At 34.9% G+C, this 14745-nt stretch overlaps 1 protein-coding gene across 6 annotated transcripts in view; it reads left to right on the top strand.

Annotated features, from left to right (window-relative positions):
- Window positions 1-14745, top strand: part of LOC124642744 — a 100836-nt gene that overhangs the window by 45947 nt on the left and 40144 nt on the right. The window contains exons 1-2 of one of the 6 annotated variants that reach the window (XM_047181367.1): window positions 1305-1460; window positions 2023-2208. The exons of 4 other annotated variants lie outside the window; for them this stretch is intronic. In XM_047181367.1, the coding sequence (XP_047037323.1) occupies window positions 2158-2208 (51 nt within the window). In that variant the 5' untranslated portion in view covers window positions 1305-1460; window positions 2023-2157. Of the gene's footprint in view, window positions 1-1304; window positions 1461-1480; window positions 2209-14745 lie in introns of those variants that run through there. One more of the 6 variants, XM_047181366.1, reaches the window with a different exon arrangement.

Raw genomic sequence — 14745 nt, forward strand, 5'->3', positions numbered from 1 at the left:
TTTTTGTATATAAGCATTGTCTGCATTTAATTCGTAGATTTTACGTGAATCCCGAACAAACAAACAGATAAACAGACAAACAGACAAAAATGACAAAAATGATGGAAATGGGTTCTGTTAGTTATCCTTTAAAATGCTGGCTATTTTTTTTGCCAATTTCTTCAATGTACAAAAATTACTTTTCTACAGATTTATTATATGTATAGATGTTGGGCTTCCAATCTCACTGGATGCAGCTGAGTACCAGTGTGTTACAGGGAGCGACTGCCTATCTGAACTGCTCAACCCAGCTACCCGGGCAACTCAATAGTCCTTGATAAGATTGGTTTCATACTTACTGGCTTCTGACTACCCGTAACGATTGCCAGAGATGTTTAATGACAACCAGGACCTACAGTTTACCGTGCTCTCCGAAACACAGATGAAAGAATAACTCTAATATACATAAATATAAGATAAGATATGTATTTTTTAATTATCAAAGTAATTGTTGATCCTAATTTTGTCAAACCTATTTTCAGCAGAGGTCTTTGACCTTTCGTGGTCTAATTTTTAGGCATCCATTAACGTTTATTAAGCTTTAGTCGTAAATTACTAAAGTTTTCCTGTTCCACGCGATTAAATTAATAAGAAAGACAAATAAATGAAACTACGAAAGTTTAAGTACTTCAACTTTTATCTATTTCCTGCTATAAAATGTCTTTGCAACTTTCAGTAAAGTAAAGAAACTTAGTTCTGAAACTGTAAGCAATCATTCAAGTATTTGAACTTAAAACATTTGTCGCTCTACTTTTGAACATGTTTTTAGATAAACATTTGAAATGACAAGCATTACTTTTGTAAATTCTTTCTTTCCTGTCGTATTTCTATGTATATCGTGTGTGTAGAAAAAAACATAAATAAATAAATAGCATTATGGTGTAGACAGTAGAATAACTTTTTAAAAATAACCATGAAGGCACAGGCATTAAACATGCAGCCTTAAACACGACAGCTCCATTATATATAGGTAAGCAGATATTGACACACCCTTGGCTATCCTACAATCCAAATATAGAGTATAAAGCGTGGACGCGACGAGGCGGCCAGTGCGTGCGCCCCAGACTGTGGTATTGATCCCACCACCTGCCGGCCACCACTCCCACCCGCCAACTAACTTCTTCTAGTCGGCCATCGCCCCGCGACACGTTACTACACTCAAATAAAACATAAAGAAAACAATTTAAAAAATAAAACAACTGTCAATTTTGGCGCCATCTCAGTTCCAAGTTCGAATTGTGCCGCGAATCCAAGTGTTCGTTCCGCCAAATTTTTGAATTTCGAATTTTTTTATAGTATTTTTTTTTCAACCACGTGTTTCACAACAGTGATAAGTGTTTTACCGACAGAAGTGTTACTCGCTTGTAATATAATTGTTCGCGCAATGAAGTGACTCACCGGTGTCGACCTGGATCTTGGATGTCAGGCATTATCTCAATTTATGGCATTAAACTCGTAATTGCTCGTCTGTTAGCCGGCTCGCAAAGTTAAATTATCGTCCTGAATTTTCCAGGCTCAGTTTCATTTAACTTCACATTTCTGTGTTCATTCAGTTTGTAGTAGAGCATAAACAAACTAGACTGAGACCTAATTTATGCGGCCAGTAACAATCTAATTGCTTTCACCGCTACATACCGCTGCAACAATAGATCGCAAAAAGGAAATTATTATCAACCGTCTATCAGATGCAAATTATTATCACGCCACTTATCTAGACCCCTCTAGATAGAGCGAGGATGATATTCTCGTTTCGCGCGGCACACTAACCCGATCGAGCGTAATAACAGATTTTTCTTGTATGTCTATCAGCTGTTGGAGTCTGGCCGTGTAGTATCGCGGATATTTATTCCCGTGAGGGGGGAAAATGCATAAAAATTTGCATAGTCTCACGTCACAGAGGTAGTTAGAGACGCCGACGTGAGTCAGACAGCGGACGAAGCCAATTACGTTTTTTGCGCGAACAATTTTCTAAATTCAAAACAGATAAACTGCTGTCTAGAAAACGAAACGTAACGATTCTTTTTTTAATCGATATTCTATTTTCGAATCGAGTGTTCTGTGTTGTGGACTGTGTTAGTGTGTGTGAGATGTGATTATTTTTTTTACACTTTTTTTATAATGGAGCGAAGTGTTTTGGCGGAGGCGAAGCACGTTCAGTGGGCTTCTGAAGTAAGTATAGTTACTAGTACAAAATGAGTAATTGTTAATCGACTTTATTTACAAATGCTTTGCAATAGTCTCGTGTCGAAGGTTAATTACTGTTGTGAACAAATCGCTTTACGACCATAACCTGAATATTGAAAAAAAATGCTCTTTTCGGTTTCATTATTACTAGTGTTGACCTTGTCTCTCTCAGTGCAGCTTTCAAATGAATGAAACTTGCTACCAGTTGCATCATTACTGAAGTTTTTTTTTACATTGTTTTAGTAATGATACCTTATTTCACACTGTTAGGTACCTATATTATTTGTGTGTATACTGTACATAAATGGTTCTGACACAACGTTAACGGCGTTTTTTTTTTGTTGATAGAGTTTACGGCTTTCATGAAAATTACTTTGCCACTCCGAAGTTGGGTATTAGCAACTAACTTCACAATGGTCAAAACATAACGCTTTTTGGCAGTGAAGTAAAATGAACTTACAAAACTATTGCGAATGCACCATTTATCAAAACAATGATTTCAGAGCGGCATAGTTATTTCACCAGAGTTTGAAATGTAAGTTTTCAGTATCTTTGTAAAAACATAGGTATAATATTAAGGTAAATATTTTTAAAGAAAAATACTTAAATAGGCACTAGGTATAGTTACCTATTTTTTATCATAAATCAACTCGTTCAAAGAAACTTGGGTACAACAATGTTTAACATTGTATACTCAGTAAAACTACTTCTGACATATTTGTCATTGACGAACATTCAACATTTTGTACCAAAACCTTTTTGAAATAAAATTCTTTTTCTTAAATTAAATATCACCTTGGTTGGCATTTGTAAGTTAAATATAAGTAAGTCGTGGCACTCCGTCACGTTGTAACACTTTTTGTTACAGTTTTTCAGTAATGACTTGAAGAATAAGAGCTCTTGCACACAAGAAACTTTTAGTCGGCCTATAGTTTGATCAGAAATAGAGATATATGATAGCACGACAGACGATAGCACGTCAACCTATCTCAATCTATCTTTCTACAATAGATTTTCAACCATATCACAATAGTGGAAGGTTAATGTTCGATTGGTTTTGACACATTCGGGTAGGTTGTCTTGCTGGCGTCTGTAAATTACAACAATCAGGTATCCGACTATATAATAATATCCGACCGGTATCAGACATAAATGGCAGTTTTCTTATAACAAATGTTTAATATTAATTTTCACATTTTCTGACCCAAAAAGTTTTGATAAAATCGCGATTACTTTCACAATAAACTATTAACCAATGAACCAACCACCGAGGCAACTATCAGCCGACAGTTTAGTCGCCAGTGTGCTACTCTTAGGCGGTAGTAGAGCAGAAAAAAATAATTAAGCCATTACAGTCCATACAAATTGGATGCAATTATCTTCTTGTTACCTACATATTTGTATCGAAGAGGATACGATATTGTAAAGAGAATAAACCAGTCAAGTATTCTAAGAACAATTTTGACCATCAAGTCGTTCGGTCGTCGTTTGTAGTTGCAAAATGAGACTTTTTCGCAATTTCAATAATAGCCTGAAGTGACCACCAGATATAGTCATCTACTTAGTTTCATCAGTGATGAAACTCGGCTAGGACAAGTATTTAACATCACATCGAACCTACTCATTTATTTTTTTTATTTATTCTTTATTGCACACTTATCAATAAATATATAAAAAGAATACAGACAGTTTATGTACAATGGCGAGCTTAACCCAGAATTGGATTCTCTTACAGCCAACCTTAAAGCCATAGAGAGATTCGATAGTGGTAGGGTATTACTTAATTAAGCATCATGCTTCTTTTTTTTAGGACTGTTTTAACCCTAATTAATGATTATTTTAGATGCATAGCTATGCACTTCTCTGGGCAGGTTCCTAAAATAAAACCCTTAGTGACCCTGAAAGAAACTCTATCATTATATATACCAACTCCTTATGCAATAACCCCCAAAGATAACCTCTTGTCGTTTCATAAATAATTCATCAAGTAGACGTCAAAAAGGGCGCGCACCTTATACAATTTACATGATTCTTCTTTTTAGGGTTCCATCCCCAAGCTGGGGGAAAAAACAGGACCCTATTATTAAGACTTCTTTGTCAGTCTATCTATGTATGTTTGCTGAGAAAGAGTAGAGAGAGAGCTAGTTGAGTTAGCTGACTTGATGAGGTCAGATAGGCAGTCGCTCCTTGTAAAACACTGGTACTCAGCCGCATCCAGTGTGACTGGAAGCTGACACCAACATAGTTGGAAAAAGGCTAGACAGAGGGCCCATGCAACAAACTTAATTTTTTGCTCGTTTTGTACACTTCGTACGTGAGTCCGACTCACACTTGGCCCGTTTTTTAACTTAGGCACCAACCTTTGTCTGTTGCGTGTAAAACCGCGGGTACACCGTGTGAATTAAATATGTGAATGGGATTTTTTATTACAGCCACACACATATATAAGTAAGTAGGTTTAATATACTGGCTGTGTCTCAGCTATTGTTTTTGGTATAATCTGTGTTACAATGGGTTGGATCTCAAGAGATTTCTTTTTGTATCCTTTCTGTATGTATGTTTAAATGTGCTGGTTCATTTCGGATACGCTTGTTTTGAGCATATTTTAATGGGTTATGGAAAGTGACTATATTAAATACTAGCTGGTGCCCGCGACTTCGTCTGCGCAGGTTTAGTATTTCGAACAATATGTTTACAAATTGTAGCCTATGTGTTATTCTGATGTATAAGCTATATTATTGTAAAGTTTCATTAAAATCCATTCAGTAGTTTTTGCGTGAAAAAGTAACAAACATCCATACATCCATACATACAAACTTTCGCGTTTATAATATTAGTATATTAAATATGTAACGTTCGTGATGTTTCAAGTTTTTAAAGCATGGTTGGGTAGCCATTTCACGTTTTTCACCAATTTTCATGCGGTTTTCACCAATGGATAAAAACGGATTCATGAAAACATGAAAACGATTTCAGTATTTAGTTTATAGGAGATAATCATACGAGCTATTTTATTAGATTTATTTTGATTTCATACGATTTTAGTATTTATATAGTTTATTTAATTGAAAATTTTATAAAATGTATTTTAGTAACATGTATAATAATATCTATTTCTACAATGTACACACTATACATATATACAAACTTAAACTACTTATCTTTAAACAAAACTAAAAATAAAATACTATATACAAAATATATATAAACATAAAATATAAAAGAGCATCGATCAGGCGTCGAAGTATTCCTCCGCATCACTGTCCTCCGGAAACGTGCCCAGAAGACTGGCTGCATTGCCACGTTGAATGGCAATGCTAATTCTTTGTCCAAAGAATAAGCCAGCCCTCTGGTCACGCGAAGCGTCGACAAGCCTTTTCGCGATGTCCTTATAAAGTAACCGCGTACTCGGGCCCCACGGTCCGAGCGTTTCGACCCCAAATGGCTCAAAAGTATAGTTCCCAATAAGGTTACCATACTTGCGCCGCTTGGTGGTCTCTGCAGAAGCAGCAGCCGCACCAGCATGACCTGCCGTGCAGGGAAGATGCGATGGCGCCAGGGTGTCGACGCACGTTGCATCCCACACCAAGGGCCTACCCAACTTCCATGGCAACAACGTCATACCATCTGGCCTCTTTCCATCGTCACGTACCAGTCCATTAGGCTCTAACACGGCTGGCACGCCGGCGGTGGAAAGAGCACGACGGATAATGTCGTTAATGCTGGCATGCCGTGCAATACGACCAGCACTTCTGCAGCACGACAGACCATGGTGCCCGAGGCTGTCGACGGCTTCACCGCAATGGCAGCGATGCGGAGCAACACAGATGCGGAGATGCGGAACGTTGTGTCATCCAGCATAGTGCCTATGCTAGATGACGGGATCGCCTGTAACCAGAGGCCCGACTCCCACTCTCCCACAGCCAACAAACGGGCACGCTCAGCAGCACTATTACACGTATTTAATAGATTATTCCGTATAGTGCTACAGAGCGGCCCGTCCCATTGTCTCTGAGAGCAGCGGTTGCCGGGCAAATCCGTATTGGGAGTAGCCATTTTCCAGGCATCCAGCGCGTCGGTCAAACACGGTACTTCAACATCAACCAGTGCAGAAGACGACAATCTTTCTGGTTAATGTATCAGTACTGTGAACCGAGGAGAGGAATGCCGGTAAACTAACACTTGAAATTTTGCGGAAATTGAAAATTATATATATATTTTCATTTTTTCAATTTGGTATAACAACCCCTACGATGCCTCCCACTTAGATTTTTAATATAAATATGTTTACACTAAGTAAATATGTACACTTTAGAAATAATATAAAGCGTGGGTAGCTTATTCAGTGAACAAACAAGATCCCATTTCTTATAAACAAATAAATATTTCTGCGAATACTTTCATATTAATGGTCTGAAGGTATTATAAGTAACTTTATATCTTTTTGTTTTGTTTTTCGAGTTATAATGAGTCATATCTTTTACAATTAAATATTATCCGAAGAATGACAATGTTCCTCGGATCTTAAGAGAATATAAACAATTTCCATTGAATCAAATAGCGGCACTATTAGATATGTACTTTGACATTTTCGATCTCGAACGCCATTTTTCTTTATTATTCTAGAGATCCAAACTATCAGAGATGCATTGCTTAATTTATACACAGATTTTTTGTTATATTGCTAGATAAAACTCTCTGTAAATAACAAAATACCTATACTAATTAACTATAATAATTTTCCCAAAAAAAATGCTAGCACACGTTTTTCAGGGTTCTATGTAAATATGTCACTCGACTAGAAGAGGGATCCTCATGGATCCTTGTCTTATCTTGAATTAGGAACAGTAAATTGACACTTTAGCGGCCATCTTGGATTATTACGGTCACGTGCCGGTAATGTGATACGGCCGACCCTTGGGGCTGGGTGTTTCTTCGGGGTATATCTAGGGTATATCTATTACTTATTATGTAAATAGTTATGTTTTAGGTAAATCATTTTGAGAAGTTATTATTCACGATGGTATAGCAGTATTTTGATAATATTTTTTTAAACAAAACGAAAAAAAGCCAACTTCAATCAATAAAAGTTTCTCAACAAGATGGTGTCTAGAAGTGATGAGTCTTTGTACTAGCCTACAAAAAAATCTGTTCAACGATTCCTTTTAGCATTAACATAACTCAACATAACTGCTAACCAACAGATACACTTATTTTAATAGCATGGATGAAAGAAATTCATTTCAGCACGATGCTATATTCGTGTCTATAGTTGTAAAAAAAAGATTAATGCATATCATAAGTTTAAATATAACTTTATATTGTCAATCACTTACCATTAGAAAACACATATTATTATAACTTAGAAAAGTAATTACATTTTTCGTAACCATAGATACTTGAGAGGCCCTAAACCACTAGACCAGTACGACTTTTATATTTTCAGTAAAAAACGTAAAATTACGAAATAAACTCCAATGACTCAGACTGTGTATTGACTAATGTATTAAACGTATTAAATCTAGCGTTACATTGCACTTAAAGAATTGCAGTTTTCGTGTTAAGCAATGTTAATTAGGCAATAAGTGGGTTATGTAATGTAATACATTACTGTTTGAGGATATAACCTTAAGCTATTAGTGAGAATATGACTTAATTCTTTGCTGTGTCCGGTAGAAATTATATTTCGTTTTAATTAACATTTTCTTTTATTTTCTCAAAATTAATACCTACTTGTACCTCTGTTACAATGTATGTTCATGGGCTGTAAGTAACCAGCTAGCCTATTTTAGTATATGTCAACTATTGGACCATAGATACCTAATAACAGGTAAAGGTACCTAATGATAATTTTGGTTATAATTCAGCATTATACTTTAGGCATTCTAATTTTCCCTGTCACAGAATCGCAAAGAATCTTCAGATATCTCACTATGCGTAATGATTATTTTGTAGAGGACTCGAACCCATTATTACTCATCTAGCCTCATTATTTACCCAGAAGACGCACTTGCGTCCAGTAGACGAAAGAGTTTTCAATAAAATACTGAAATATCCACAAACCTCTAACAACAAAACACCTGAAATTATTCGTAAATAACCTACAATTATTACGCAATTTACTGTTCGGAAACTATTGACTATTAATAAACGATTTATACCAATTACTAAACCATTTACATACCATAACAACTACGTAGGTAACTGAAAATATATTTCATTATTACGAAATATATACCAAATTCTTGTTTTCGTGAAAAACCAATATGGCGGCCTCGTCGCGGTATTATGACGTATTTCGAGATTTTTAATTACCAAAGTGTCACAGTGCTTGCATTGTTTCGTGAATTTGATTAATTGTTCGGTTTACTGGGTAAGTTAAAATTAAGAAAATAACTTTTTGGTGTTTTAAATATAGACGTTGGCGTAATCCTGCCTTCATGTCCCGAATAGGCCTGATGACAGAGTTAAAATAGTGATTTGAATTAAGGTACCGAAAAAATATTGGACATTAAAAAAAATTCAAACATTAAAAAATGCACTCAGATAAAAAAAACACGTTTGTGACGTCTAGTTTGTGTATTCGTACTTAAAACTGAAGTAACACAAAATTCAATCGTGTTGTTTCTTCTTTGTTATTTGTTTGTGAAAGAAAAAATAAGTGTCGATAATATGTTTTTTTCATTCAGTGTGCCTATTCCCTCTGGTTGTTTTTTAAAGAACAGATAATTAAAAGTTTGAAAGTTTTCTTCATAGAAAATGCTTCTGAATTTTACCAACAGCTCAATTTTAAAGAAAACAAACTTACTACGTAATTGCTACTTATTAATTACACACAATGGGTCGTCATTTAACTATGGGATCGATAAATCTAACAATATGAGCGAAAGTGATGAGAATAAATACTAAAACAATGGATTCCCATAGAGAGACGCCATTGTTTCATATTTTACAAGATAAAAGTGTAACCGAGAAAAAAAATTGAAAAACAAATACCTAACAGGGAGTTATTATTAAATAGTTTTGATACAATGCTTGATTGTTAAAATTCATTTCGTATTACTAATATATAATTTTATTAGCTATAGAGTTAAAGGGTTCGTGTTTGAACGCCATAATCGCAGGAATTGTCTGATTAAAAAAATATTTCGATGCTAGATAATCCCTATTATCCTGGTGCGGCAAGCAGTTTCCACAGAACCACAGCAAACAGCCAATACTTATCAGTAGAATATTGTCACAAACTAGCCTAGAATCCATTGATTTCCCTAGAGTAGATACTCCAGGGCTCGTTGTTTCTATTTTTTAAAGCAAACAATGCTGAGTTACATTGACTATGCAATGCATAGATTACTATCGAAAACAAAATAACTATTTAAAACGCGTATCCTATGAAGGCCAATGTAATATTAAGCCTGTCTTATTATTTATGTAATATTGCAAATCAAGTATCCTACCTCATCTGCCTATTATTTTGCCAGCTTTTTATATTGAGATTGGCGTCCAGTCAACCCGTATGTAGGTATCTAAGTATCGATGTTTTACAAGGAGCGACTGCCTTCTTACTGACCATAACGATTGCCAAAGCAAATGAAAACTTATTAAGTACCTATTATTATTTTAATCAACTGATAACAATACAATACTAGTTTCAAATTCTTGTAATTGTTATCTTAAAAATCTCATTTTATCTTCATTATCAACACTTGAATAAAACCTTGTTAGCTCTCGAAAACAGTGTCATGATAATAATTACAGTTAATGTTAAGTCCAGTTAATTATATCATGACATCATTGTAGACTGGTGAGTCACTCGTTTTTACAAGTTTCATGGTTACATGGATATGAAATATTTGGCTAATCTAAAGCCTAAATTAATGTTATAAAGAGGATTTTTGGTTTTGTAAACTTACAGGCTTCGAAACAACTGAAACGATTTGAAAAATTCTCTTTCTGGTGGGATGCCATATTTTATTGAAAACTGAAAATGAGAATTTATACGCTAAAGAAAGTGTGTTTAGAAGCTTAAGAAAAGAACCAATCTAGGTTTAACCTAAACCATTTTTTTTCCTATAGTAAAAATTGTTATTTTGCAACCAGCTTTTCCACTAGTTACCTACTTTTTATCTAGATCTCGAAGAAATTTCATCTGATATCGAAAAAATTATAAACACTAAAACCCAAAAATACATAGATACTATACCTACTATTGTTTAAATTTTTATTTTTTATTTTCAAGTTTAAATATTAAGTTTAAATCAGTAGATCCAGAGACCTACCCCTATAACCTGACAAACTTTACCTCTTCATAATATTAATATAATATGTAGGTAGATAACACTCCAAACGCTTGGCTTCACTTAATCCTTACCTTCCTAACATTAGGGTGACAATGATAATTCTAATTTCGAACCTTCTCCTAAATGAGTGACCACACGATTACCATTGTTAGGACACAGGTGGTAACAAGGATAGGTCGATGTCAACCTATTTGATACCCGAGGGGTAGAATGGGTGCGGTAGTACATAGAATTTGGTTTGGTATGTAGGTCAAATAGATTTAGGTAGTTCATAAAATGAAGTAGGTATTAGCATCGAATGTATTCATTTGTGTTTCATTTTATATGTTAGAATCGACAGTAAACAGTATCCAAAGTAATTTGGGCTGATAATTATTATTAAAATACGCAATTTTGTGTGATCTTCGAGTGAAGAGTGAATAGATTACTACAAGGCAAGCGTGCTCCATCTTCGACCAAATCGTCATTTACCATCAGATGAGATTGTGGTCAAACACAACCCAATCATCAATAAAAAAAATAATTCTAACTTTTTACAATATTTTATTTATCATATCTTGTACATGGAACAGTACAATATAATAATTTTCCATCAATCAGTAATATCTAACCTCTAAAGTAAACAATGCACAAATTACCTTTTATTTCTTGCACAAAACCTGCATTGAACTGCGCCAATAAAAAGTACCAATAACCATAAGTACCACTAGGTACCGTTTAACCGACCTCCGCTACTAGAATCAAAGCTAGCCGATTTCTATAAGAGTTTAGATTCGTTACAGTCACGCGAAGATTACTTATAAAGAAAGTTTTTGCACCTAGTTCTATGTTAACTATTTATTAATGCTGTTAAAGACTTGAGGCCTGTTTCAATATTCTGTCTATCTCTTGATTTGACTTACTAGAGATAGGATTTGCCATTAACCCCAAACATGTACTTTCAAAATAGGACATTGGGAATGGCTGTAAGACAAGCATACAAGGGTGTGATTATATAAATTATTATATTTCAATTGTAGAAAGAATGTCTGAATTGATTTTAATGTTTGGTACACAGTCTAGATAGAATCTAGAACATGTGAAAGCACATTATAAGGTTGAGGGAAGAAGTTTTCTTGGGAAGCGAGAGGAACAGCGTAGAAACAGATACCTACTAGCATACACCTATACATCAGAATAAGACTTGGTAACTTATTATCTAGCTGCTGAAAGTAGTTTCCTCGGGACACGGGTAAAACAACAGGCCAGGGTCTATAAAACAAAATAACTTTAAAGACTTTGACGACCTCGATCGCAATGGTCACCATGCCGGACTGCCGAACCTGAGGTCCCGGGTTCGATCCCCGGTTCGGTCGACATTTGTGTGATGAGCATGCTTGTTGGCCGTGGTCTGGGTGTTACAATATGTATTTATAAATATGTATATATGTAGCTATATGTAGTTTATCAGTTGTGTTAGCACCCATAACACAAGTTAATTAATAACTTACCATGGGGCTAACCGACCGTGTGTGAAAAAAAAAAGGTGTCGCGACCAGTCTATAGACTAGCGGTGCCTGCAACGACTTTAACTTGCGTGCTAACTGTAATCTACATAAGTTCAGTAGCTCAAACTAAAACAAACTTTATCGTTTACTAACTATGACAAAACAATAAAACGTTGATGTTAATAAGCTTTGACAAGACAAAGAAAAACCTTATAAAAGTTTTTTTTTTCAAAAATGTGGAAAAAACTTTTTTGGTACTTTGTTTAGTTTCAATAGCAGGTCCTCATTTTATTTTATTTATTACTAGGATAGTTTTTTATATGTATTGTAAATATGTATTAAATATTGGCTCACCAACAATTGTTTACACGATAAAAATATAGTCAATATACTTTGACTATATTGTACGAAATATGAATCCTTTCCTTCCTAAACATTTATGTTGACCCTACATTAAAGTAATGTTTAGAACCCCTAGATTAGTCACAGAATACTTAACATCACAAAAGTTAGTCTTTAACCCTAAAATGTCCCGTCTCAAAACTAATTTTCCTCAGTAACAGCCAACCCTACAAAAAACCACACCCTTTAAATTACGTTGTGTTCACACTATGTAGTTACGGCTAAGTTCTCATTTGAAGACTTCAGTCTCCAGGCCTCTAGCTAAATGTTTTCATTGTGTTATCAAATTCAAAAATCTTTATTGTGTACTAAGTAGTTAGGTAGGTATTTGATGATACTTACAACTTTGTATGTGCTTAGAACTTAGTTGTTGAGTTTCATTATACATATTATGTACATTGCATTATAATTATCGATACAGGTGCTCTATATTTCACGCATAACAAAAATTCTGTGTAAGTCTTGTGTGAATTGTACTCACAAACAAAATATTCACTACATTCAGTACAAAATCCTCAGTATGAGAGACGACTCGCACTTAACCAATTCGTCACAGTGGAATTCGGATGTAGTCTACACGTTTAGGTGTCATAACAACATGTCTAAACGCAGCCTTACACAAAACTACAGACCGCAGATCTAAAAAAAGCACAGAAGCTCCATTATTTCGTCATGACACTCACACCGACACTCTAGAGCACTCTAGACACCGTAACATGACACTAAGAACACTGACCTAATTCTTGGGAACGCCAGTTGAATAAACGAGCTGAAAATTTACGCTGTCTTATTTTCTGAGAGATTAAAAGTGTCTTCAGAGTAGCATACGGCAAACTTTTAGTCGGCCGACAGTTTGTTCGAGTATAAATTATTATGGAAATTAATGGTAGTGACCAAATGTATGTTACACACTTTGCAATGATCAGATATTTCGCCAGAGTCATATCATAAATAACATACAGTGTATTGCATTCTATAATGTACATTAGGTGTAAAATATAAAATGATAGCCACAATTATGGACCCTGATGGGCACAGCAAAAGAATCAGACCGACTAAAAACTTTGATTGAATTCACTTTTTTTTGTCTAAATACTTGATCTTTGTAATAAGCGTACTACCATACTCCTTTATACTGATTTACGAGCCCAAAAAAACTATCGGCCGACTAAAAGTTTGCAGTGTGCTCTAAGGGGGTGAGAAAAAAACGTGGTTTTTAAGGGTTAAAAGACAGTTGAGTACAAGTTGGGAGATATCTGTCTTCTGTTGGGAATGGGTTTTCATTGTTTTATTTTGTCTTTCAATTGTTTTCGTTCCATTAAGATGAAGTTTTTGTTTAAAAATCGCCTCAAGCAAAATATTCAAAGTTTTAGCAAATTGCTGGGAGCGATTGTTAATTGTTTTACTAATTGACTGGCTGTTTCCCCGCGGTTTCACCCATGTCTCGGAACTTGTACTTGTACCTGGATAAAATATAGCCTATGTTACTCGGGAAGAGTGTAGCGCCCCAACAGTGAAAGAATTTTTCAAATCGATTTATTAGTTCCGGAGTCTCTCAACAAACAAACGACAAAAATATGTCCTCTTTATTATATTAGAATAGAGGATAGATTGGTATAAATGTTCAGTGATGATTCATTCCATCAGAACAATAATATTTGCATAGATTATCACCGTTAATATGACATTGACTCTTTAGCAACGATCAATTAATGAAGGATTGACCTCCAGGTGTACAAACAAAGATTGGCGCCGCTATTGAATATAGTGATTTATGATTGTAGGGTTTTAGGGATCCGTCAACCGAAAATAAAAAATAAATATCACTTCTGGATTTAGTTTGTTGGGCTCCATACTATTTTAACTGTACCTAAGTCCAAGCCACATTGAAATTGTAAACTTAAGTTTTTTTGAGAACCTATTGATAAATCTGTTTTTGATAAATAACTAGAAAAACCTACAGTAGGTTTTCCAAACACTATTAGGTACTGCTGGTCTCCAGAGAAATTAACATCGACACTGGCTTTACTAGCAAAACGTCAGTCGAAGCTAGCCATGACAGTTATCCGACGTTGCAGACATTTCACGCAGCGCATTGTGCAATGCAATCTATCTGTAACTGTCGATTGACTAATGCAACTAAATGTTTAATGAAGGTATTGTTAGATTCTTAGATTTGGTTGGTTTAAATTTACTAATAGAAACTAATATTATGAAGCTGAAGAGTTTGTTTGCTTGCTCGAATGCGGTAATTTTAGGAACTACTGATACGATTTGAAAAAATCTTTCATCGAAATTATTCAGAATAGTGAAAGGAAAACTGATGTTAATAA

The sequence above is a fragment of the Helicoverpa zea genome, chromosome 25, assembly GCF_022581195.2.
Source record: "Helicoverpa zea isolate HzStark_Cry1AcR chromosome 25, ilHelZeax1.1, whole genome shotgun sequence".
NCBI classification, from domain to species: domain Eukaryota; kingdom Metazoa; phylum Arthropoda; class Insecta; order Lepidoptera; family Noctuidae; genus Helicoverpa; species Helicoverpa zea.